General features: G+C 53.3%; 1 protein-coding gene across 1 annotated transcript; it reads right to left on the minus strand.

Moving 5' to 3' along the window:
* Positions 1-13,122: 13,122 nt before the first annotated feature.
* On the minus strand, positions 13,123-25,022 carry SCN2B (sodium voltage-gated channel beta subunit 2). The gene is made up of 4 exons (NM_001192074.2): positions 24,856-25,022; positions 15,639-15,805; positions 15,116-15,326; positions 13,123-13,553 (listed from the first exon to the last, which is right to left on the minus strand). The coding sequence occupies exons 1-4, from the start codon at positions 24,923-24,925 to the stop codon at positions 13,354-13,356; spliced, it is 648 nt and encodes a 215-aa protein (NP_001179003.1). The 5' UTR covers positions 24,926-25,022; the 3' UTR covers positions 13,123-13,353.
* Between the last annotated feature and the right edge of the window lie 314 nt (positions 25,023-25,336).

Here is a 25,336-nt window from a genome sequence, read left to right on the forward strand (position 1 = left end):
CCTTGAAGCCCAGCTGTACAGGGTCCCACGGACCCGGCTTCCAACTGCAAACTGCCCCTGCCACCGCACACCAACCTCTCCCACTGCTTTATGGACTCCTCAGAAATCTTGATGCTCCTGGTTACGGAATCCGGCCAGGCCCTACCGTTGGGTCCAAGCCCTGATTCACCCTCTGGGGAGCCACTACTTCTTTTTTCCAACTAGGCCACCCCCTCCACCCTCGAACCTCCCTTTTTCCCCCTCTTCCAAGGGTTTCCTGTGTCCTTCAGAATCCTCGAAGACTCTCTTAGGCTTGCCTCTGTTTTGAAGTGGGGGTAGATTAGCCCGGGATAGGAGGGGGGTGGTCACAGCCAGGTCAGAGGGCTTTTTCCCAGAACCTCTGGAGTTACAAGGGAGCCTGTCTCGGGTGCCTCGGTTGGTAAAGAACCCACCAGCCAACGCAGGAGACGGAAGGGACACAGTTTCGATCCCTGGGTCGGGAAGATCCCCTGGAGTAGGAAATGGCAACCCACTCCAGTATTCTTGCCTGGAGAATTCCACGAGCAGAGGAGCCTGGTGGGCTACAGTTCATGGGGTCGCAAAGAGTCCTGAGGACTGAGCACACACACTCCCAGGCATGCGCCCACGCACAGTGCTATTCCCAGTGGTTTAGTATCTCACGTCTGCTCTCCTCCTCCGGCCCCCTACCCAACCATTCCAGCCCCCTCCCTCCACCGCAGGTCCTGTCTGCATTCCTGACCCTCCATCCTTCGCCTGTCTGGACACTGGTTCCACACTTGGAAACCTGCTTCCACTTCGTGGCCTGACCCCTGCTACAGCCCCCCCACCACCCACCTTCTTGACTTGAGGGTCCTTGGTGGGATTCAGAGATCATGGACCCCTTGAGGTTGTATGGGAAATGCTGGAAGTCTATGTGGTTTTTTCTTTTTTTTCCTGGGAGAAAGATTCAGTATAGCTGTGATAGTGGTACAGTGGCTCTGGAGCTATACGCTGGGGAATCAAGTCCCGGCTCCAGCGTTTATTGTTGGATGACCTTGAGCAAGTTATGCAATCTTCTGCAGAAACCTCATTTGAAATATGATGAAAGTGATATTTACCTCGTGAAATTGTTCAGGGCAATGCCACCCTTAGACCTGGGCAACAGGGGCCTCAGCCCTGGGCTGCTGAGTTTGGAGGGTCTCACTCTGGCCCTCCTTTGATCACACCCCCTCCTCCTCACTGGAAAAGTGGTTCCTGGGACAGCAGGGAAGGGTAATCCCTACACCTCATCTTCTAGACCATGCTCCAGACACCTGAGATCATGGAATTCTCTGTTCAAATGACCCAATTCTGAGCAAGCCTCTTCCCTGGGCCCATCCTCTTAGGAGCTGCCCATGCAGAATGTGTACCCACAGGCCTGGGGAGAGGGCAAAGGGCAGCTGTTTGCAGAGGGTGGGGAGTGGATGGAACTTGACATTCAGGTGGAACCTGACATCCAGACACGCATCAGAGACCCTATACTCCAAGGACCAGGGAAGAGTGGACCAGGGAATGGCTTTGGGCCCTGGCCTTAAAATTAAGACTGAGAAAAATCCATCAAAGACAGAAGATAATAGGTAAGTTTCCACACTTTTTTATCTTGATTCTTAACTTATATTTAGACATATATGTAATTTCCATTTGTGTGCTCACCCCAAGCATCACAGACATCAGATGTAGACCTATGGAGACTGGATGAGATGTTGTTGTTTGTCCTTTAGTCTCTAACTTGTGTCTGACTCCTCTGCAACCCCATGGACTACAGCCCACCAGGCTCCTCTGTCCAGGGTTTCCCAGGCAAGAATACTGGAGTGGGTTGCCATTTCCTCTTCTAGGGGATCTTCCTGACCCAGGGATTGAACCTGCATCTCCTGGTTGCCAGGTAGATTCTTTACCACTGAGCCACCAGGGAAGCCCTGGATGAGCTATTATCACATGTAAAATGCTAATAGAGTTCTAGGCACAGGGTCAGCTCCCAGTACATTTTAGCTCTTATTATTCTCAAAGAGGTCTGGGGCCCTAAAAAGTCTAAGCCTCTTTCTGTCTCCAAGTTTGCACGTTCACCCCCTCCTTTGCCAGGAGGTCCCAGACACTAGATCCACAGGGCCAGGCCTCCTCGCTGCTCAATTTATTTTTACAGCAGGGGTTATGTTTCTCAGGAGCCGGAGCCTGAGGTGAGTCAGGAGGTGAGCCAAAGGGAAGGAACGTGACCCCTGCCCAGAGAAGGGGGTTGGGAGGGGACAGAGCTCCCTGGGTATCTCTAGATCCTGGTGACCCGAAAATGTGCCAGTTTCCTCCATGCCCTCCACCTTCTCAGCTGCATCTCTGCTCACCAATTCGTAGAGCCGAAAGGGTCTTTACAAAATCCATACGCCTCCCAAATGAAAAAACAGGCGCAGAGAGGTAAGATGTGTGGGCCAAGGTCACAGAGAAAGTGATTCTTCAAGTCAGAATTAGAATCTACCCCATTATTTGATTCCCTCCCTCCACACCCCCAGCTCTCCTCTAAAGAACATCAGGAGGGCTCCACAACTGGGCAGAAAAAGTGTTTGAGAGATGCATTAGCGGCTAGAGGAATTTTACATTTAGAGAGCACTTTCCTCAAAAATTCTCAAAACCCTAGTCCATCGATTGATCCATCCAGGGATGCCAGGGGAGAGGGCAAGCAAAAGTCAGAATTCCTCTGTCCCACCTTTAGAAAGCTACTTCTTTGCAGAGCCCTCCCTGACATAAACCCCCTTCATCCAACTCAAGAGCCCCAGTCTGGGGTCTGGGAGGGAGATGGGCAGGTACCTTGGCTCTTTCCTCCTCCTCCTCCTCCTTCTGTTGGAAGTCCTAGAGGGCAGGATGGCAGTTGGGACACAGCCCCCACCTGCACCCAGCAGGGTGGATTCCTGAGGGTGGGCTCCTGCACCCTCAGGTCTTGGGCGCCTTGGCTCAGAAATACCCTGAAGAGCAAGTTTTCAGGGAGGCATAGAGGGATTGGGCCCTGGGCCAAGGAGCTGTCAGGGAGCTGTTATCAGGTGGGAGGAGATAGGGCCTAGATTTAAGGGGAAAGGATTTTTTTTCTATGTAGGGGGGTGGGGGGAGGGGGAACGGGGGGAGGATTCAAGCGGTTCTTTGAGGCAGTTAGTCCAACAGTCTTCTCTGAGATAGGCGAGCCTCTCTCAGTTCCTGCTCTCGGCCTCCACCCCCGGCCCTCCCGGGAGCAAGATAGGAGCTAGGAAGGGGGCGCAAGCACGAAATGAGGGTCAGAGTGTCAGAGTGTGGTGGGGACATGGCCCGGGCAGGAACGGGGGTTAGAGCTCTGGCTCGAAGCCTTCCGGGAGATGCTCTTACCCGGGAAGGCACGCACCCCTGGGCGCGGTCCCACCTTCCACGGTGGGGGGTAGGGGGTGGGGTGTTGGGGGGTGGTGATGGAAGATTCCATCCCCTATCTGTTCTCAGAAAGCGAGCCAAGACCCCGGCAGGGGAGGAAGGGAGAGATCTGGTGAGGTCTCCAGAGCTATTTTAAGAGGAGTTCCTTCTAAGTAAAGAGAACCTGGCAGGGAGCCGCCCCCCTCCACCCCCCGGCTCCCCTCTCGCCCTTGCCTGCCGCTCGCCTCCCCCGCTCCCCCACAAGCCCTCGCGGCTCCTGTCCGGGCATTGCAGGTAACGGGGCTGGAGGGCAACCCTGCTGACTCGGCTCTTAGAGGCAGAGGACGAGGGGCTTTGCAGGGACCTCCCCAAGCCCTCCACTTCACAGCCTCTCCCACCAACCATGGACCACTTGCATCAACACCCCAGAGCTTATAACCCCCGGTTATAAACAGAGTCCCAACCTCAGGACCGCGGGACTGCAGGAGCCAGGAAGCTCTGCATGAACTTCAAGCTGAATGCCCCCAAATCCTTCTGCCTCTGGGGTTGGGGTAGAGTGGATGTGACCTGGACAGACATTTGGGAACCTCTTTCTAGTGTACCTCGGTCTATTCGCTGCCCATCCTTACTATTCTGCCCCCACCCCCAATTCACTGCCGGCTTGCCCCAGCCACAGTCTCAGCATCCGCTGAAGTTTGGCAGGTGCTGAGGGGGTTAACCCGACAGAGTGTACCTAACCAACCCGCAGGCACGTGGCTCAGCAGTCCAGCAAGGAACCAGTACTGGCCACCTTGCCTGCTGATCCCCAGCCCACCGGGCATCTGAGTTGGGGTGGAGATAAACCCTTCCTGAACCCTTCTCAGGCATCTCCACTTTCTAAGGGCTCTGGATGCAGGCAGGTAGGCAGCCACTTCCTCCATCCCTCCCTTCCTCTTTTTCTGTTTTCTGCCAGGTTCTTTCCAAACATCCTCTCAGGCAAAGGGGGGTGGGGAGCCCCAGACAGATGAGCTCATTGGGAGGAGGAGGGCAGAGAGAGGAGGAAGCTGAAATATCCTGACCAGAGAGATGCTCACCGGACCATCCTAAGCTGGAGAGGGGTGTGTGCCCTCTTCCAGGAACAGGCTCTGCTTCCCTCACTGCAACTCAGAGATGGGGTGAGTCCTGGGCATCCCTTTATTCTGGGCCACTTTGGGGTGGGGTGTGAAGCCCCACGGCAAGGTCTCTGCCACCCTGCCCAGCACCCCAGAGCTGTGTTTACCTCTCTGCTTCAGGGGTTACCATGCCTCCTCACTGCCTTCCCATCAAGGGAGGATGGGGGTTCAGGAGGGCTGGGGGTCGGAGGCATCGGGAAGGTGGTCACTGATCGCAGGGAGACTGCCTTGTCATCTGAATGGCCAGATGTCCTCCCAGAACCCTAGACCTGGTCCTGCCACTGAGCTGGGCACTGGGACAGACTGACCAAAACCAGGAGCATAAAATGGAACAGAGCGCCAGGCAAGGCTCCCTGGATGTTCTGATCCCGTCTGCTATGAACATTTTAGTGCAGGAGCAGTGGATCTTGTAAAATGAGGGGAAAGGGAGGGCATGGAGTAGGAGCAGAGCTATGACAGGGACAGAAGGTCAGGATTTGGCCAAGAGGAAGGGAAGCAGCATGGAGAGAGTCTGCCCGGAGTGAAGGGTCGCCTGGGGAAGTTGGAGTGAGACACAGGCCGAGGAGGAGGGGTAACGATAGAGGCAACTGGTCAGCAGGTGAAGAAGAATTTTCATAGATTTTCAGAAACCAAGAGAGGAGAGGGTGGCCGGCAGAGGCCAGAGCTGTTTGCACAGAGCTGTGGGGTCAAGGGCCAGGCCAGTCAGGGTGGGATGTTTGGGGCATCCCAAACATCCCAGTGGGGAGGCTTTGCCTCTGCTTCCAAACACTTTTGCCCACCTCTTGCTGTCCACGGTCATTTTGAGACTGGCTCCGAGTCGCCCTTCCCCAACCCACTCCCAGGTCTCTGGGCTGCAAGAGGCTGGTCCACTGCCCTCTCACAGTCTGATGTGATGGCTTTGGCATCGCTCCACCCTGGGTTTGAATTCTTTGCTAGTATTTTCTAGCTGTGTCACCTTGAATGTACACATACTTTGTATAACAGAACCTTGGTCTCTTTATCTGTAAAAGTGAGAAAAGAATGCATATTGGGGGAGTTGTCCTGAGGATTAAGTCAGCTGATGCACACAGAATACTGAGTTCAGAGCAAGGCACAGAGTGGCTACTCAGTAAAAAGTGATCATCCTTATTAGCCTAGCCAACTGTCACTCATCCCTGCAACCAACCCGGCCCCACCATCCAAGCCCTCTGAGGCTGGATATGAACCCACCTGAGCTTCTCAATGTCTCAGTGGTAAAGAATCCACCTGTAATGCAGGAGATGCATGGGTTCGACCCCTGGGTTGGGAAGATCCCTTGGAAGAGGGCATGGCAACCCACTCCAGTATTCCTGCCATATGCATTTGAACATGCTATGAGACAAGGATGGGGAGGCTGAAGACTATAGCAAAGTTGGGAGGGCGAAGGGAGGAGGGGGAAAGGATTGTCACCATTTTCTGCAGTTTTGCTTGAAGGACAAGGGATACTCTGCCCCTGCTGGAGGACCAAGCATTCAAGTTAGGCTTGGTGTGATCTTTGGAAGGAAGCTCCTGAGGGTTCCTAACTCCAAATTTCCACCCTCTCCCAGCCTATTTCCCACTGTGAATAGGGTTTTGCCACCTGCCCTCTCCCCACCATTGCTAAGTCAAGTAAAGATGGCCAGGGCAGGCAGGTAGAAGGATGCAGAGGCAGCCTGGGATAGAGCACGACAGGAACACGGCAGCCAGACAGGACAGAGTTTGCCCTTGTGTGTGTCCTGTTCATCTTCAGCCAAGCAAGAGTTAATCCCACATCTGTCATTTGAATCCTAAGATGACAGCGGCAGAGGGACATCGCCAGTAAGTTTAGACAGCATCTAAAAGTATGCCCTAATATATGCATCTTCTGGACAACACCCCCAAGCTAGGCTTGAAGACCTTCCGGGATCGCGATCTCATTACCTCAAAGAAACTCAACCCTCTGCACAGCTCTGACTTACGCTGGATCTATACCCGCCTCTGTCTGCCAGCTCTAATGTTTCACCCTGGGGCAGAACAGGACAAGGCTAATCCCTCTCCCCTGTGGCCACAGCCCTAACCACTTTTTGGCCATCAGCTGTGACATATACTTTCCCTCCAAGCGGAACCCACCCTCTTCATTTGTCCGTTTGCCCACAGGGGGCTCTCAATCTGTTGAGGCAAACAGTTCCTAGTCCTCACGCCACCTGTTCACAGGGAATTTGTCACAGCTGAGAAGCAGAGACAGCTATGGTCAGGACAAAGGTGATTTGCCAATGAGGCAAAAGGGAAAGCCCCTCCCATGGAATCCTGAGTTACCAAGCAGAGCATCCAGTGTCCACTTGCCCCCCTTCCCTAACACCTCATGGACCCTCAAGGTCATGATGGCCAGAGAAAAGAGGCTGCTTTGTGAGGCTTCCCACTACTAGCCTAGTGGGAGCACTCAACTCATCCAGTCCCGCCACCTGCATCCCACAGTCTTTCTCTCTCCTAGACAGAGATGTCCTCGGCCCCACAGAGGAGCGGGGTTCTAGGCTAGACTAATCTATATGGGGGCAAGTTTATGTGCCATGTCAAGATGCCAGGATCTAGTTCTAAGATGAGCCTCCTTCCCCATCACCCTCTGGAACCCTCAATCACTGGGTGGTTGGAGCCTTGCACGTCAGCATGGTAGCAGGCATCATGGCTGGCATCAGGATGAGTCTGTGCAGGGCAATGCCACTAGGGCATCTGAGAAGCATGCCTGCAAAGCCCAGCCAGCATGGACCTTCTGAGGCCCCAAAACGCCAAAGGAGGAGGAGGGCAGGAGAGCTAGTGGGGCCCATGCTCCGCCTTCCAGCTGCCCAGCCCACATTTCACCAGGCCCTGCTCCAGCCTCCTCTCACCTAAAGGTTTTTAGATACCACCCCCACCCCTGAAAGATGGAAGGAAGACAAGTGGTCTAAGAGGGACTGGACACAAACCAGCCTGAAGAAAGTCACTCTACTGGGGTGTAGAAGAGGACTCAGAAAGGCAACTAAAGCCAAGCTCTGTCAATAGCCTACTGTGTGACTTTGGGAAAATTACTTACCCTCTTTGAACCTCAGCTTTAAAAACTGCACCCTGACGAGAAGCCTGGGACCTCTTCTTGTGCAACTCAAGCCCTCTGGGGAGGGGCAGGCAGGTGCCTGGGCCGGTGTGGGCTGCTGTGCTGAGCTGTGCCGAGCTCTAGGCCCAGACGAGGTGTGGGCTATGGGAAGAACAGGTTGGAGCCTGCTGGGAGATCCTGGATCGTCCTGGACTCATCAACTGTCCTTAAGCAAGTCACTTCCCCAATCTGGTCCTCAATTTCCCCTTCAGGATAATCAGGAGACCTGGTCAAGTAGTCCCTAGGACCCGTCTGATGTAAAGACCTACTCCCTCCCAAACTCCACCATTCTTCTGGGCTCTAAAACCTGTCTTAGAGACTCAGGCCCGGCACACAGACTCCTGTTCCATGGCAGCTGACTGTGAGCAGGCCGATGGCCTGAGCCACGGGGGCTCCAGTGGGAAGCCAAGGAGCAGTGGGGATGGGGAGGCTCTTGTACAGGCACCTTGGCTGGGGGCCATGGGAGGCTGGTGAGCAATTCTGAACACCAGGGTGGGAGCTAACCTTCCCCTGACACGGCAGTGCCTTCAGCAATCAGAAACAAACCTCCCCCCAGGCCCCAAGCAGGCTGGGCCCCAAAACATCAATTTAGGGGAGACACCTGAGCCAAACCCAGCCCTCCCAGAAGCCAGTTGTTATTGTTTAGTCGCTAAGTCATGTCCAACTCCTTGTGACCTCATGGACTGTAGCCCACCAGGCTCCTCTGTCCATGGGATTTTCCAGGCAAAAATACTGGAGTGGGTTGCCATTTCCTCCTCCAGGGGATCTTCCCAACCCAGGGATCAAACACACGTCTCCTGCACTGGTGGGCGGGTTCTTTACTGCTGAGCCACAAGGGAAGACTCCCACAAGCCAGGCCCAGATCCGAGGTGTCCTCCAAGGCTCTGGTGGAAAAGCCCTGGGCTGAGTTAGATGCTGATTCCACCCAGAAGGAACCAGCCAGGATCCTAGCAGCTTCTACTCCTGAGTCCACGTCGCTTGCATCAGTTTCCCTGTTAGGTAAAGAAGCATCCTGTCTAACATCAGGTCCTTGGAAGGACTCCGGGACTCCAAGGACAGACATCCTTTTAAACTAGGGTAGCTTCAGTTCTGTCAAATACCGGCCACCTCTGCTTAAGGCTGCCACCTTCTATCTGGCTGCTTTCTTGGGGAGCAGCTGCCAGCATTAGGACTATGAGTGTTAGGCTCCTCCTGGAATATTCTAAAATGCATCTGACCACTCACCACTGGTGAAGGTCTCTGGATTACCGGGGAGCAGGCAAAAATGAGAAAGGAACTAAGAAAAAAACAGGAACCAACCACTTCAGCATTCCCTTGACATTCAGAAAGTTGAGGCTTTTCTTATTGGGTGAGCTTCCTAGGCAAGGGTTTGTGTGTGTGTGTGTGTGTGTGTGTGTGTGTTGTGTGTGTGTCTGTGCGTAAGAGAGAGAAAAATGCAAAGAGAAACATAAGAACAGGAGGCAAGAGAGAAAAAGACTGTATGTGCCTAGGGGAAGCAGAACCCCAGGGCCAGGTGGTTGCTTTTGGTCCTAAATTGAGGGCTGACACATCAACACATCACTAGGATACAGCGGTTCGCAGATGGGACACAAGAAACCTGATTCCTCCCTGCAGCCACCCTCATCCGTGAAGTTGCATGAGGGCAGACTCTGCACCAGCTGTCGTCTATTTTCTGTGAGCCTGAAGCAGATGAAAGAGATGTCTGCCTAGTCAGAAGCAGCTTAGCAACAGGGAGCAGGAAGGATGGCCCATCCACCCCCAGAAAGAGTAGACAGCACCAGCATGACAGTCGGCCTTGGGGGCTTGCAGTGTTGTTGTCATCCAGAAATAACCAAGAGCCCTCCAAGAAGTGGGTGTTTAGCCACCCTGTCCCCAGGGTGCTTTCAAGGTGGATGGAGTCGCCCAGGATTCTGGGAAGGCCATGAGGGAAAAAGAGGAGACATCTGACAACAAGAGGGGAGCGGGACGACCTCATCCTTGATGGGGACCCGGCAGTGTCAGTGACGTCACCAGGAAAGGAGTAACAGGGGCCCCTGTGACGGTCCTGGCACTGCTTCAACTTGCCCCACCCCCTGAAAAAAGTCACACTCAAGGGAGGTTCAGGGGAGACCGTCAGTTTATTGCAGCCAATACATCCAAGCAAGGAGACACACCGCGGAAGAAACTCAGTCTGCTACCGAAAGCAGACGCCTCACAGCGGTTGGGTCACAGAGGACCACTTGAGTTTCTCTCCCCACTACCTCTTCCATCACCACATAGCACATCAGTCCTAGAAAATGCATGAGTAGCTGTGTTTTCCCCTCCAAGTGCACAAACAGCCATGAGAACATTCCATAATTTGCCTTTGATGAATCAACTCAAAATATTGAGAAATGATTGTTTCCCCCCCATCCCAGTGTAACTTTTGGGGTGGATGTAGTGAGATGTCCTATATTTGTATATATAATATATCTCTACCTATATATAGACTATGTACAAACGCATCGGCAAGCTTCAATAAAGGACAACATCAGCAAGAGGCACAGCAAAAGACACAGGCTGTCTATCCTTAAGACGCAGATAGGAAGAAAAATCTCTTGATCATCACCCGTTCCAATTACATCAAGCCATTCCTATGGCTGGGACTATCTTTTTTGGACCTAGCCAGTATTTTCATTTGTCCATCTGCTTAACCTGACCTTGCAAATACTTACCAGCCCGGCCTCACCAAGGAGATTCACAAGGAGAAATACGGATCCAGCTTCTCCTTTTTATAAATCGAGAATAAACTGTGATTAGCCCAGAGCCAGGGGGCAGATAGCTATTTCCAAAGCCAGTTCCAAGGCACCTCAAGGCATTTCAGTCCTGAAAAAGTGTGCTTTGTTCTTCATAAGCTAAACTCCATGGGTTGGCCAGCCCACCTCTCTTTACAGGGACCCTTAATTAGGAGAAAGAGACAGATAGGGGGTTCCAAGAGAGCAGGTGAGGCAGGAGCAGTTGAGAAAACCAGCAGAGTGCAGTGATGGGAATGTGCAGCTGGAAGCAGGGCTTGAGCCCCATGGTGCAGGAGGAGGTCCATGCTAGAAAGCAGGGTGCCGAGGGGACATCTCACCGGTCTCCCACCTCTACTCGCAGAAGCCCCATTTTGTTCCCAACCTCATCGCCTTGGGGGAGGTAGCTCCATGAGGCCTCTGGAAGAGATTCTTAAGAGGCTTGGGAAGAAAGAGCATATGAAGATGGGCCCCTGGGACAAAGGTGGTTCCTGGTCCCTCCCCATCGGCTCAGGCATCTGAGGCCCCTTGGAGAGGCATTGCTCTCCCTAGGACCCTCCAGGTCAGGGCAGAGAAAGGAAGGAACCCGAAAGTCTCAGGCTTCTTTTATAGAGAGTAGAATTTCTTAGAATAAACCTAGGGAATCTTGCAAATAATTCCCCTAAATGTTATGAAAAAGAAGAGCTTCCAGCATCTGCAGATCCTTCCTCATCCTGGAAGAGGAGAGCACTTAAGAAGTTGCCCAAAAAAGTGAAATCTGCAAGGGGCAGACGTGTATCTACAACCACCCTTGATCTCAGCTGGAGATCAAGGTGCCCACCACCCACCTCTCTCCTCTCAGCTGGCTGGCTTCAAGGATGGGCAATGTCCACCCACCCCAGGTATCCTGGGGGCTTAGCCCACCCCCCATTGGCAGTGTGTTGATTGGCAGTTAGGTACTGATGACTTAGAATTTCCAGATGAGCCGGACTCATCCCACCTAGGAGCTCTCAGGCTGTGGCCCATCCCCAACTCTGTGTGCACTCTGCCTGGCCTCTCACCCTCTTCCCTATTGTATCTTCCCTTTTTCCTTCCTTTCTTCCCTTCCCAGGGCCCAGATTCTGGAATCTCTTCCTTCTTCTCCTACTCCAGCCCTGGAAGCAGTAGCTGCAGAGGTGGAATTAGATGCACCAAAAAAAAAAAAAATCATCTTGGTTCCCCATAGTGCTGACCTAGCAGTTCCCAGCTCTGTTATGGCTTTGTGTACATCCCCAGCACCTGGCCCAGTGCCTGGCACATAGGAGATGCTCAATAAATGGATGGTGAGTTGAAGTGAATTAAAGTGAATCGTCCATATGCTATTGCTCTCTCCCCTCTGCTGGGCAGAGGCAGAGAATGGTCCCAGAGGCTGCTGGAGTCCTGTCTCCACCCCATTTCCCCAGACTCCCATTCTCGGGTTCTGGGCACTGACTCCCTGAGCCTGGGCAGGGCTTGAGCTCCGAGAAAGATTGGGAAGTGCTGCAGAGGGTCCGCTTGGGGCAGGGTGGGGCATTCCGGCAGCTCTGCCCTCCCACTGCCATCACCCCATCCCAGGCTCCCAAGAGGTGAGTGGGGCTGGAGGAGCCCGACTCCCTCTCCCCATCTCTTCCACAAACTGTAGCTCTGTTGATTCAAACTGGAAAATAAGAAACCCAAGGAAAAGCAGGCCCCTTGGTTTCTGTGAATGTGACCCTCAGTCTCCTGGTCTGTAGTATGGGTGACGAGGTTAGTTGATCTCCCAGGGCCTTCCAAGGCAGTTTCTCTCTGTCTCTCTCCCTCTCCTGAGGTTTAAGCAATTCCCTCTCCGTGTGAGTAAAATGGCAGTGAAAGTTGGCTCCCCACAAATGCTACTCTGCTCTCCACAGAGAGAGTCGTCCAGGCAGGGGAGGGTGTAACATGGCTCCAGATGTGACATGGCCACACGGGTCTCAGAGGCTTCCCTCCCGGCCAAAAGCCGGATGGAACCCTGCTGAGCTCGGGAAAGTTTGAGCAGAAGTCCCAGTGAAGCCCTCCACTCTGCGCACCAGCTCTTCCAGTGTGGCTCCCACCCCCTCCCTCCTCATCTCCACACCTGAGGCGGCTCCTGGGCCAGTGAGAGCCGCCACCCTGGGCGAGAAGGCAGTTGACCGTAAACTCCATTCTACAACAGAGCCCCCAGCCCCTTGTCTCTCTCTCCGCTAACTCTGAACTTCATCTCCTGTTAGTGGGTAACTGTGGTGAAAACGGACCACCAGCCAGACAGACCCGACCCCTGCCCCATGGCCTCGCTCAGCAGGCCTTTGGTACTTTTCTCTCTCCAGAAGTCCCAAAGGCTTGGCAGCCAGTGGAGACCCAGGGGCATCTGTGGAAGCAGACGAGGTGGGGAAGGGCGAGGAGTAGAGATCCCGGGGTCAAGGCTTGTCTCTGGCTGCCTCCAGCCCCGGCTCCCCTTCCTTCCACACCCAGGAAACGCACAGGTGTCCCTTCAACAAGCCTCCAAGTTACAGGAAGCTGTCACCACCCCCATGACGAGGCCGCCCGGGGCTGGGAGCCGGGCCATGCGCCCCGCGCCTTGAAGGGGCAGCCCCAGAGCCCTGTCCCACCTTCAGGCCCCCTCTGAAGCCACCACCAGATCAGCCCACGCCCTGGGCAGGCTGGACAGCTGGTCCCCTCCTCTCTCTCCGCGCCCCTCCCGCAGGCCTCCTGCCTCCTCTCAGGGGCTGGCAGTTTTCACCCCGCTTCTCCACCACCCCCCCACCCCCCACCCAGGGCCCACACATCCCAGACGCCCAGCAGGTTTCTCAAATCAAAGAGAGGTGGGTCACTCTTGGTGCAGGGGACAGGAAGGGAGGGGCTCAGGAGGAGGCCCCAGGCGGCCCCGGGGTCCTGGCTCGAGAGAAGCACACCTAGAGAGGGCAGGCGGGGCGGGGTGGGGGAGGGAGGGGCAGCGCACGGGGGCGGGGCCGCAGGGCCGCCGCCGTTACTTGGCGCCGTCGTCCGCGTTGCCCTCTCCGTCGGTCTTGCCCTCCTCCTCAGTCTTCAGGTCATCCGTGCTCAGTTTCTGCTCTTTTTTCCTCCTCACGCACTTCACCACCATCAGCACCAAGATGACCACAGCCAGAAAGCCTCCGACGGAGGCGCCCACGATCACGGCCACTGTGGAATCCCGCTCGGGGGGCTCTGGAGAAGGAAAGGAGACAGACCCGCTGAGCAATAGGGCTGGAAAAGGGAGTCCCGCCCGCTGGCGCCTGCTCCCTGCAGCGCGCGCGGGGTGGTCCTGCCTTCACTCTCCTGCTGTAAAGCTGCAGCAGCTGCTGCTAAGTCGCTTCAGTCGTATCCGATTCGGAGCGACCCCATAGACGGCAGCCCACCAGGCTCCCCGGTCCCTGGGATTCTCCAGGCAAGAACACTGGAGTGGGCTGCCATTGCCTTCTCCAATGCATGAAAGTGAAAAGTGAAAGTGAAGTCACTCAGTCGTGTCCGACTCCTAGCGACCCCATGGACTGCAGCCCACCAGGCTCCTCCGTCCATGGGATTTGCCAGGCAAGAGTACTGGAGTGGGGTGCTATTGCCTTCTCCGTGCGGGAAAGCTAGTCATAGCCAAAATCCAACCCAGCCTCTCAGCGCCCGGCCCACCCCATAATCCCAGGGCACCTGAAATCGCCAGGGGTGAGTGTTCCAATACCATATCCAAGAGGATGGGCTTTGAGGCCAATGGACCCAATCTGAGTCCCAATTGTACTATTTTTCCTTTTTTTTTTTTTCCCCCACACTTCTTTAGTAACATTTCTTTTATTAAAAACTTCTCTCAAAATTTTTTTAATTTTTAAAAAGTAAAATATAGAAAAGCTGCCGCACTCCCATATACTCTTCACAGTTTCACCAATTATTAACATTTTGGCAACGCTAACAAATTTGCCAATTTGTTTTATAAACCTTTTATTCTATATTGGGGCATAGCCGATAAACAGTGTTGTACAGTTTCAAGTGAACATCGAAGGGACTCAGCCACACATGTACAAGTATCTGTTCTCCCTGAAACTCCCCTCCCTTCCAGGCTACCACATAACATGGAACAGAGTTCCAAAGGCTGTACAGTAGATCCTCACTGCTTATCCATTTTAAATATACCAATGTCTGATTGCACTATTTTTTTAAGTTCTCTTTTTAAATTAATTATTCATTTGCACCGAATCTCAATTGCTGCATGTAGGATCCTTAGTTGTGGCGTGTGGGATCTTTAGTGGCAGCACTCGAAGTCTTAGTTACGGCATGTGTGATCTAGTTTCCTGACCAGGAACCAAACCTAAGCCCTCTGGATGCAGAGTCTTGACCACTGGACCACCAGGGAAGTTGCTGTACTATTTATTGTGTGACCTTAGGTACCTCACAAAGCCTTGGTTTTCTCATCTGTAAAATGGGGATGAGAAAGGGCTGTATGAAGATGAAATGAGATAATGCATATAGAGAGTTTACCTGTACCTATAACTGAGACATAGTAAGTGTCCAATAAATGAAAGCTGTTCTCAAGATTCTTAAGGTCATGATCATGATGGATAGCATCATCAGGACTCTAGGAGACACAGTCCTCAAGGACTGGAAGGAGTAAAACAGATGCCTTCCACCCAGCACACGCTGTGGCTCCCACCCCTCAGGAGGGCACGGCTTCTCCCAAGGCGCCCACTATCCCTGCTGGAGAGTAGCGGGCTGGGAATGGGCAGGGCCCCCCAGCAGCCTCTCACCTTCCATGAGGACCTGCAGATAGATCTTGCCGTGGCCGCGGTGGCGGTCAGGCGGATTCATGATGTAGCAGTTGTAGGTGCCCTCATCCTCCAGCTGCACTTTTTTCAGGGTGACTGACACGTCATACTTGCTGGGGTTCCCTGAGAACTCCACGCGGTCTCGGAACCGCTCCAGCTTCAGGTTAATGATCTTCATGCGGAACTGGAGGAACTGAGTGGGGGCGAAGGACAGGATGGGGTCGGGGGGGGGCTGGATGAGCGAGGAGCTGCAAGGACAGCAGGACCCCCCTTCTCCCTCCCCCGCCTTTACCTGGAAGGGAGGCAGTCACCTCCAGATCTCTGCCGCCCTCCCAGGGCCACCCAGGTGTGACAACACACCTCTGCTGAGGCCCTGGGGAGCAGACAGCCCACCAGGGTATGCTGCAGTCCTGGTCCAAGGCAGGGACAGGTGGTGGGAAAGGGGGCTTCATGCTGTGGGGCTCCTGCCTCCTCCCCCATCCCCTGCCACCATCCCAGGGCTCACCATCTCCTCGGAGCAGTTGTTACACTCCTGGTAAGTCCAGTTCAGGGAGAACTGTTTGTGGTTCACGGTGTAGCAGGAGTTGAAGGTGCAGGACAGGCGGGCATCAGAGCCATTGAGGACGTTGAGGGTGTTAGGTACTGTGACTTCCATGCTCCTTCCTGGTGGCACTGTGGACAAAGTCACACCCAGTGAGGATTCTGGCTGACGCTGCCGGGGAGGGGACAGGTGCGCCTGATGGGGAGTGGAGCAGAGCTCGGGCAGCTGGCTGAGTCCCTTGTGGCTGCAATTTGTCGGGGGAAGGGGTGGAGGGGAGGGCAAAACTCCTAAGGGGTGCCTCATGTGGCCTTGGAGAGAAGTGGGGGACAGAACAAGGCTGGGGTGAAGAGAAAGCATCTGTCAAGCCAGGGACAGACAGATGGCCTCAAGGCCTCCCTCCACCTGACTGTCATGACTCCACAGGACTGTCATGGCCACCTGGTGGCTGAAGACCTTGGACAAGGCGCTGCATTATGCTGGCCTAGCTTTCCCCTTCTTGCCACCGCTTCCAACCATCTCAACAGAGCCCATGCCCTTCCAGCTGCAGCTGCGGTGTCTCGGGGGCAGGCAGCCGGGAGGACAGATGCAGACCCGCACACCCCAGAGCAGAGGAAAGCTTGTGCACTCAGCCCAGCCCAGCTCTCTCCTCTTCCCCAGGGTCCTGGTGGGGATGGCAGATGAACAACAGGAGGGAAGCAATACCCCAGAAGAACAAGCACAATTCGAAGGGATCAACCGATGGGTCTACAAGGACAGGAGTCCCTTTAGGAGACATCAGGCCTGGACTGCAAAATGCCAGGCTGGATGAATCACAAGCTGGAATCAAGACTGCCATGAGAAATATTAACAACTTCAGATATGCAGATGACACCACACTTATGGCAGAAAGTGAAAAGGAACTAAAGAGCCTCTTGATGAAGGTGAAAGAGGAGACTGGAAAAAGCTGGCTTAAAACTCAACATTCAGAAAACTCAGATCATGGCATATGATCCCATCACTTCATGGAAACAATATGGGGAAAAAATGAAAACAGTGGCAGATTATATTTTCTTGGGCTCCAAAATTACTGTGGACAGTGACTGCAGCCATGAAATTAAAAAAAAGCTTGCTCCTTGAAAGAAAAGCTATGACAAACCTAGACAGCATATTAAAAAGCAGAGACATCACTTTACTCACAAAAGTCCATACAGTCAAAATTTCCATAGTCATGTAGGGAGGTGAGAATTGGACCATAAAGAAAGCTAAGTGCCAAAGAACTGATGCTTTTGAACTGTGGTGCTGGAGAAGATTCTTGACAGTCCTTTGGACAGCAAGCCCAGCAAACCAGTCAATCCTGAAGGAAATCAACCCTGAATATTCATTGAAAGGACTGATGCTGAAGCTGAAGCTTCAATCCTTTGGCCACGTGGTGCAAAGAGCTGACTCATTGGAAAAGACCCTGATGCTGGGAAAGATTGAGGGCAGGAGGAGAAGAAGGTGACAGAGGATGAGATAGTTGGCTGACATCATCGATTCAATGGACATGACTTTGAGCAAACTCTGAGAGATAGTGAAGGACAGGGAAGCCTGGCATGCTGCAGTCCATGGGGTCACAAAGAGTCAGACAGGACTGAGTGGCTGAACAACAACACAGAGGAGAAATAGTAATACTAAGTATCAATCATTCATTCATCCATTTACCAAATATTTACCAAACATTTCTAAATCACCTTCTCTGCCCGCCCCGGCGCCCCCCCCCCCCCCGCCCCGCCCAGACACTCAGTCTAGGCCCCAGAGTTATTGCTGTGATATAGGCAGAGATGCTATAACTGAGTTTGTATTCTAGGGAGGGGGGCAGATGTTAACAGGGAAAAGATAATAATGTAACTTTAGTGATACAGGGCAAGGGCTGTAAACAATATAAGGTGCAGGGTGCTGTTTGACATCAAAAGTCAGGGAAGGCTTCCCCAAGGGGTGCCCTGTAGGTGGGCCCCACTAAAGTGAGGGAGGGAGAAGTTTTCAAATTTTGAAGGAAGCCGGGGCAGCAGAACATCCAGAGGAAAGTTCCAGTGGTTGAATGAGCATCACGTGTCTGGGGCACAACCCAGGAGGTGATCAAAGGGGCAGTTGGAGACAGCTGAGGTCTCAGACTTAGGCAGGGACCAGGCTGCCATTCTTCTGAGATAGGAAGCCGCTAGAGGGTGCCCAGGGAGCAGCTAGGAGGCACGGAGTTCCCATTAGACACAGTTCAATCCTAGCTCTGCCTTCTGTCAGCTGGGAGAACGTGGGCAGGTTCTTCCACCTTCTGAGGCTCAGGCACCCCCTGTGTAAAATGCACCGATGATATCTACCTGCTGGGGTTATTATAACAATTAAATAAGACAAAACATATAAACCAAAGGGTAGAGGAATTCCCTGGCTGTCCAGCGCTTAGGCCTGCACTTCACTGCAGTGGCTGGGGTTCAACCCCTGGTTGGGGAACTTAAGATCCCGCAAGCTGCACAGCATGGGCCCAAAAATAAAATAAAGCAAAAGGTAGCCTAAATTCTCCTCAAGCTCTGCCCCATAGAAGGAAGAGCTTCTGGGGCACTCTCCTGGCAGGGGCACCTTGGAGCCTGGCCCCTCAGGACAGCCCCTTGGAACTCCCTGGGATCTGGCACAGGGCGCTCCTTCTGCAGAAGTTGTTTTTTGTGCCAAGCTGCAGAGGCCCCACCCCAGGCACTGCAGCCTGGAAGCAGGGATAGCAAAGTCCTTCCGCTCAGCTCATTCCTCGGGATGAGTGGCCAGGGCCCAGCAGGCAGCACTTAAGAACAGAGGATGTTCAGAAACATCCTGATGCTGGCCCCAGAGATCAGGACCTAACCATAGACAGCGGGGGCAGACAGGTGGCCCCACCTGCAAGGACAGGCTGCTAGGTGTCCTGACGTGCATGTCAGGGGAATATGAACTGGGGAGGCTGAGCTGCCGGCCCAGAAGAACAAAGCCCAGTTCCTACCTCCCCACTCACAGCCGTTATGAAAGCGCCGAGCATAGATACGCCAGGCTAGGAGGAGGTGTGCGGAAAATGCCATCTCCACCCCCGCTCTGCAGAGGCAGAGGAATCTGCAGGGAAAGAGCCTGGCAGGGCCTTGTCCTGAGCTTACCTCATATCCCAGGAACACCCTGCTTCTCCAGCACCTTCCCTGGGAAGGGTCTGCCCTTTCCCAGGGCTCCTGAGCAAAAGGAGCCTCCAAGTGACATCAGGAAGTAGGTCGGGTGAATCTGCGTAACCCATCCCTGCCTCTGTCCCGCCCCAGCCCACGACATCACTCCACACACAGAACTTGAACCCTACCAGGAAACCCCTCCATCTTGAAGAAGCTAGCACCCTTCGGGGAGGTCGGGACTCTGGGAAGCGAGGGGCCTTTTCTGGCCCGCAGGAGGGAGGCAGACACAGAGATGCAATGCGGATGCCTCCTGCATCCCTACCGCACGTCCGGCAGGAGGCACCAGGCGGACGCGTGTGCCCTCTAGCGGCCAGAGAGGTCAATCGTCAATTCCCAACTGCAGAGAGGGAAACTCGGGAATTGTATCCACAGATCCAGCTCCATCATCTTACCAACGAGGAAAGGGAGGCCTGAGGAAGACACACCGCGGATAGGGACAAGCCGGGGCCGGAGTCATGGTCCCTGACTCCCTGTCCAGCGCCTACTTCCACCTGAGGCCTCCCAGGATCCCAGCTCAGGGCAAAGTCTTGATGTCCTTTCACCAATCCAGGCGGTCCTTAAAGATGAGTAAGTCATCAGGCAACACAGGCAGAACTCTGAGCAAACTTCTTGGCTCCTGATGAACTCTGCTGCTTCAGGAAAGTAGCGGAATCCACAGCTAAGGCCACAAAAGGACTTCATAATAACAAGGCCTTTACCATGTACCAGGCTCTGTTTAAGCACCCTACAGATATTGCCCTATGACCACCCCCACTTTCCAGGTGAAGAAATGGAGCACAAAGAAGTAAATAAATAGCCCAAGTTCACAGCTAGTAAGTGACAAAGCTAGATTGGAACCCAGGCTTCTAGGCTCCAGACAGAGAGGGTTGAGGGGTGGAGACTGCGTGAGGGTGTGGGTTTTGTTCCAAGGGGTCCCAGAGACCAGGCCTCCTGCTGTCTGCAAAGCAGGTCCTGCGCCATAACTGTCAGCCCCCAGGCTGGCCAGAGGGGAATGGTCTTATTTAAAATGAACTTCCATACAAGAGGGGGCTTCCCAGGTGGTACTAGTGGTAAAGAACCTGCCTGCCAATGCAGGAGATGTAAGAGATGTGGGTTTGATCCCTGGGTTGGGAAGACCCCTGGAGGAGGGCATGGCAACCCATTCCAGTATTCTTGCCTGGAGAACCCCATGGACAGAGGAGCCTGGTGGGCTATAGGATCACAAAGAGTCTGACATGACTGAAGCGACTTAGCACACGTGCCCCGTACAAGGGGAGCCCACGGTCTTCCTGGACCAGGTCTAGAGCCTGGGTCTCCTGAATTCCAGCTCACAGAAGGGATATGATCAACAGCGGTACAGTCAGGATGTGGCTTTTGACATTACCAGGGCCCAGGCCCCCTCATTTTCTCCTAAGCTCATCTGGGCATCGAGGGCCCCATGTCATACAATGGCCCATCCTGCAGAGATCATGAACATTTGCTCATTACCGTCAAACACTTTCCTACAGAGACTAGGAGTTAATTCTCCTCATGCCTCCTTCCAGTCTATGAGGTAGACTAATTTTTTCTTGGTTAAAAAAAAAAAAAAAAGTTTGTCTAAGCAGAGAAATTGCCTCCCACCCTTCTGGAGCACATGGCCTCCTGCCGCCCCTGACTCCCAGGTGAGTGTGACGTGCAGTCTATCTCCTGGGCTGCCTCACTATTTAGACCTATCACCTCAGGGCTCCCCTCCCAGGCCAGGCCACCCCCATGCAGCCATGAAAGCCCTTGTCCTCATCACCCCTCACTCCCAACCACCACAGGCTCCCTGGTACTTTCAGGATCTCGTCCAGGCTCCTGGGCTTCCAAGCCCTTTACCATCTGGGGCCAACCAGCATCCCAACCTCATTTCCAGCTCCCAACCCTCCATACTTCCTCCACTCCAGTGACTCCAGAGTTCTTGTGGTGGTTTAGTCGCTAAGTTACATCCAATTCTTGCGACCCCATGGACTGTAGCCTCCTGGGCTCCTCTGTCCATGGGGTGCTCCAGGCAAGAATATTGGAGTGGGTTGCCATTCCCTTCTCCAGAGTTCTTACTTTTCTGAAAACACCGCCTTCCTCCACTCCTCCATGCCTTTGCATGAGTTTTTGCTCCAGGTTGGGACGCTCATTCACCCTGCTGCACCTGAGCCCTCCTGCTTATCCTGCAGACCCCAGCTAACAAGGCATCACTTCCCCAGCGCCTGAACCTTCTCCCCAGCCTTCCAGACCCATAGGCAGAGCAGTATCATGGCCAAGACCAGTGCTCTCATACCCTGCTCTGATCTCAGGCAAGATGGTTCACCTCCCAACACCTCAGCTTCCTCATCTGTAAAACGGGAGACAACAATAGGCCCTACCTCCTAGGGTTGTTGTGAGGATTACATACTAAAACATAAAGCTCATGGCAGTGCCTGGTACGTGGTCAGCCTCACCAAAGGTTAGCTGCTGTTATTATCACCATTCGGAGAAGGCAAAGGCACCCCACTCCAGTACTCTTGCCTGGAAAATCCCATGGACAGAGGAGCCTGGTAGGCTGCAGTCCATGGGGTCGCTGAGGGTCGGACACGACTGAGAGACTTCACTTTCACTTTTCACTTTCATGCATTGGAGAAGGAAATGGCAACCCACTCCAGTGTTCTTGCCTGGAGAATCCCAGGGATGGGGAGCCTGGTGGGCTGCCGTCTATGGGGTCGCACAGAGTCGGACACGACTGAAGCGACTTAGCAGCAGCAGCAGCAGCGTTATCACCATTGCTGTTGTTTTATAGCACGTGTGATGTGGCATTGTTATTTATGTTCCCAAATCCCTCGGGAGACTCTGGGGAGCTGATTCTTACCCATCTTGGCATCCCTGGACCTAGAACAGTGAACGACACACAGGGGACGCTCAGTAACAGTCTGTAGGGGGAAGGGAAGGCCTCTTCCCCCGTGTGTTCATGCACAGTGGGCTTGAGTGAGGACCAGACTCCACTTTCTAGGCCTCACCTAATATGACCCAGGGGCTTCCTGGGTGGCTCAATGGTGAAGAATCCACCTGCCAAGCACAGGTTTGATCCCTGGGTCAGGAACATCCACTGGAGAAGAAAATGCCACCCCACTCCAGTATTCTTGCCTGGGAAGATCTCATGGACAGAGGAGACTGGTGGGCTACAGTGTCCACAAAAGAGTCAGACACGATTTAGTGACTAAACAATACCAACAACATAATCCAGACTCTGGTAACCAGTCCAGTGACTACGGAGCCGAGGCTCTTGAGAAAAACTCTAGGAAAGATCAGTCAATTGGATTGCTTCCAACTGAGAGCTAGTCTCACGTGCTTCTGCCGTGTATACAGCAGGTTGACCCACTGTCCCCTGCCCTGTGTCCGCTCTACAGTCATCCTCACAAGCCCAGCCCCTGTCGTGGCCCCACCCTTCTCACCTGTGGCGTCCCGCCATCTCAGGGACTGTTGCTGCTACAGCCGTCAAAGTTGCCTTGTCCACCTGACTCCTTGGCCTTGGAGTGCCAGAGCATGCCTCATCACAGCACCAACCAAGTCCAAGTTCAAGGTCCCCACTCTTGCATCCTCCCCCCATCCAGGTTTGCAGAAGCTTTCCTCCCACCACCACATCACAGCCTCCACACCCTGACTTCTTCACCCCAGACTCCACCTTCCCCTGAGCCACACCCTGGTTCAGGACCCCCAAATACCCTCCCTTTCTTTATTTAGGGAAGGCTCTCCCTCCCACAGGAAGCTCTCTCTAACTCCTGGAAGAGATCGCCTGTCCTGCTTCCCCATCTCCTTATACACTGGTCACTCACCCAGCTCCCCTTTTTTTGCCCGTACTTAAGATTCTTTAATCCAAATTGTTAGCATGTGCTGTGCTTAGTCGCTCAGTTGTGTCTGACTCTTTGCAACCCCACAGACTGTAGCCCACCAGGCTTCTCTGTCCATTGGATTTTCCAGGCGAGAATTTTGGAGTAGGTTGCTATTTCCTCCTCCAGGGGGATATTCCCAACCCATGGATCGAACTCAGGTCTCCCGCAGGTGGATTCTTTACTGTCTGCGCTACCAGGGTAGCCCAAGAATACTGGAGTGGATAGCCTATCCCTTCTCCACGGGATCTTCCTGACCCAGGGATCAAACCAGGATCTAGTGCGTTGCAGGCTGATTCTTTACCAGCTGAGCTAACAGAGCCCATTTTTAGCATAGAAATACCATTTCTCAAACATTGGGGGCAGTAGAGTTCAGTGGTTAAGAATGGGCTGAAGTCAGACAACCAAGGGTTCAAATCTCAACTCCCTTTAAACTATTCCTGGGACCCTATTGGGCAAGTTACTTCTCTGTGCCTGTTTCCTTATCTATAACATGAGAATCACAGCATATCTACCCCACATGATTACCAATTGCCTCAGGACTAAACAATTGCAGTGCACAGGCATGTGAAAAGCATTCATAAATGTTAACTATCATTGAGCATCTGCTGTGTGCCAGACTCAAAACACCCCAGGCAGTAGATACTCTTCAGTTCACCCAGGAAAGAGGTGAGTAACTTGGCAATCAGTCCAGTTCAGTCGCTCAGTCGTGTCCGACTCTTTGCGACCCCATGAATCGCAACTTGGCAATAGTATGAAGTAAATGACAAAGGTGGCTTTAAAACCAGATGGAATCCAAGGCTCATGCTCTTTCTACCACCTTAGCTTCTGTAACACTCTGTTAATACACCCAATAATCCAGCAAAGCTCATTTGCCTCATCGTGCAGGCTGCCAGGGGCCCTGTGCTCTCTCTGTTTAGCACTCCAGCCCAATAGCCAGCATGTATGCTAAGTCACTTCAGTCATGTCCAACTCTTTGTGACCCCATGGACTGTAGCCTGCCAGCTTCCTCTGTCCATGGGATTCTCCAGGCAAGAATACTGGAGTGGGTTGCCATGCCCTCCTCCAGGGGATCTTCCCCACCCAGGGATTGAACTCACGTCTCTTATGTCTCCTGCATTGGCAGGCAGGTTCTTTACCACTAGCGCCACCAATAGCCAGCACAGCATGCCAGATAAGGAGAGAGAAAGAGGGTTAAAGAGTGGGAGTGAGAGAGAGACTTTGTGATAGGGAATATTCCCACTGACCGCCCTTGGACTGGATCCTCAATTGCTACGCCAGCAATGAATAAGTTTAAGAGCAAGAGTGAAACTACCTTGAAAGCAGGCTTGCAAGTAACTCCTTCACCCACCTACCCACCAGGAAGTCCATGAGTGGTCAGGTATGAAATTAGCATTTGGATCTCTTGACAGTCTGCAAGCGGGGTGGTGGGGGCAGTGCTGGGCAGTTTAGAGACATGATCTAAAGGGCCACAACCACCCTCAGTCCATGAGTTGCTTTTTTTTTTCTCCTGATCCCTTCACCTGACCCCTCCTCCACTCCATCTGGCCCAAGCCAGAGAGCTTCTTCATCAGTGCCTGCTTCAGCAGTTCTCATCCCAATGCAGAAATCATTCCTCAAGCCTGCTTCCCACCTATGCCCCCACACACAGCAACAGATCAGTGGTACAGATTTCCAGGAAGCCAGACCCAGACTCAACTTTCTGCCCCCTACTCCACCACCGAATACTCTTTTCAATACCCTAAATCTGCCAGATTCTGAAGATTCACAGACATTAAGTCCCAGATCATCTGTAGCAGCTGAAAGCAAAAATCCATGAAGAGGCTCTGCAGATCAACCTACCCTCTGCCCCCACCCCCACATAGGTCCATTTCAGGGAAATCCACAGAAAAATCACTTCTCTTGACACCTCCGGGGAATTCTCAGATCCCCTGACCCAGCGTTTCTGTGACCAGATCACCCCAGCATTAGGCAGTCCCCAGACTGCATTATGCAGTCCCCCAGTCCCAGCACCTCTCTCCCCAAGGACACCAAGGGAACCACAAGCAATGTCTTCTTTCCTGCCCCCGGCCCCCATCCTCCTCCTGTTGCAGCTGCACTTCTGGACCCCTCAGGAGCATGCAGATGTGCAGTCTAACTTACCCAAAGAGAAAAAGAGACTGAGCCCCGTGAGACTGAAGGCAGGGCGAGGTAGCCAGGCATTTCTGTGCATTTTCAGACTGAGATGTTAGTCGGGTGGGAGAGGGGAGAGGGCGATTTGAGAGGGGCCGAGGGCTACGAGGGAGGAATGGTTAGGTGCTAAAAAAAAAAAATGCACGGATGTACTTCAAAGACACATACAACATTAAGGAACCTTTATTTCCATCTCTCTAATATGGCCGGCTTGTATGTTGCTGCTAAAAAAGAGAGAGGGAGTGTGGAAGGGAGAGAGAAAAAAGTGGATGGAGTAAATTTTGTGGTTAGTGGATTTTGAAAAGCAGGTGGGAGGGCATAAAAAAGTCTTTCTGCAAAGAAAAAAGTCCCTCCAACAGCAGCACTGAAGTATGGACTGCTTTTCTTCTTCACTGGGATGATTGTTGGGGTTTGAAAGTTGTTTGAGGAACCCATTTATCTCAAAGCAGCT

The sequence above is a fragment of the Bos taurus genome, chromosome 15 (genome assembly GCF_002263795.3).
Source record: "Bos taurus isolate L1 Dominette 01449 registration number 42190680 breed Hereford chromosome 15, ARS-UCD2.0, whole genome shotgun sequence".
In the NCBI taxonomy this organism is placed as follows: Eukaryota; Metazoa; Chordata; class Mammalia; order Artiodactyla; family Bovidae; genus Bos; species Bos taurus.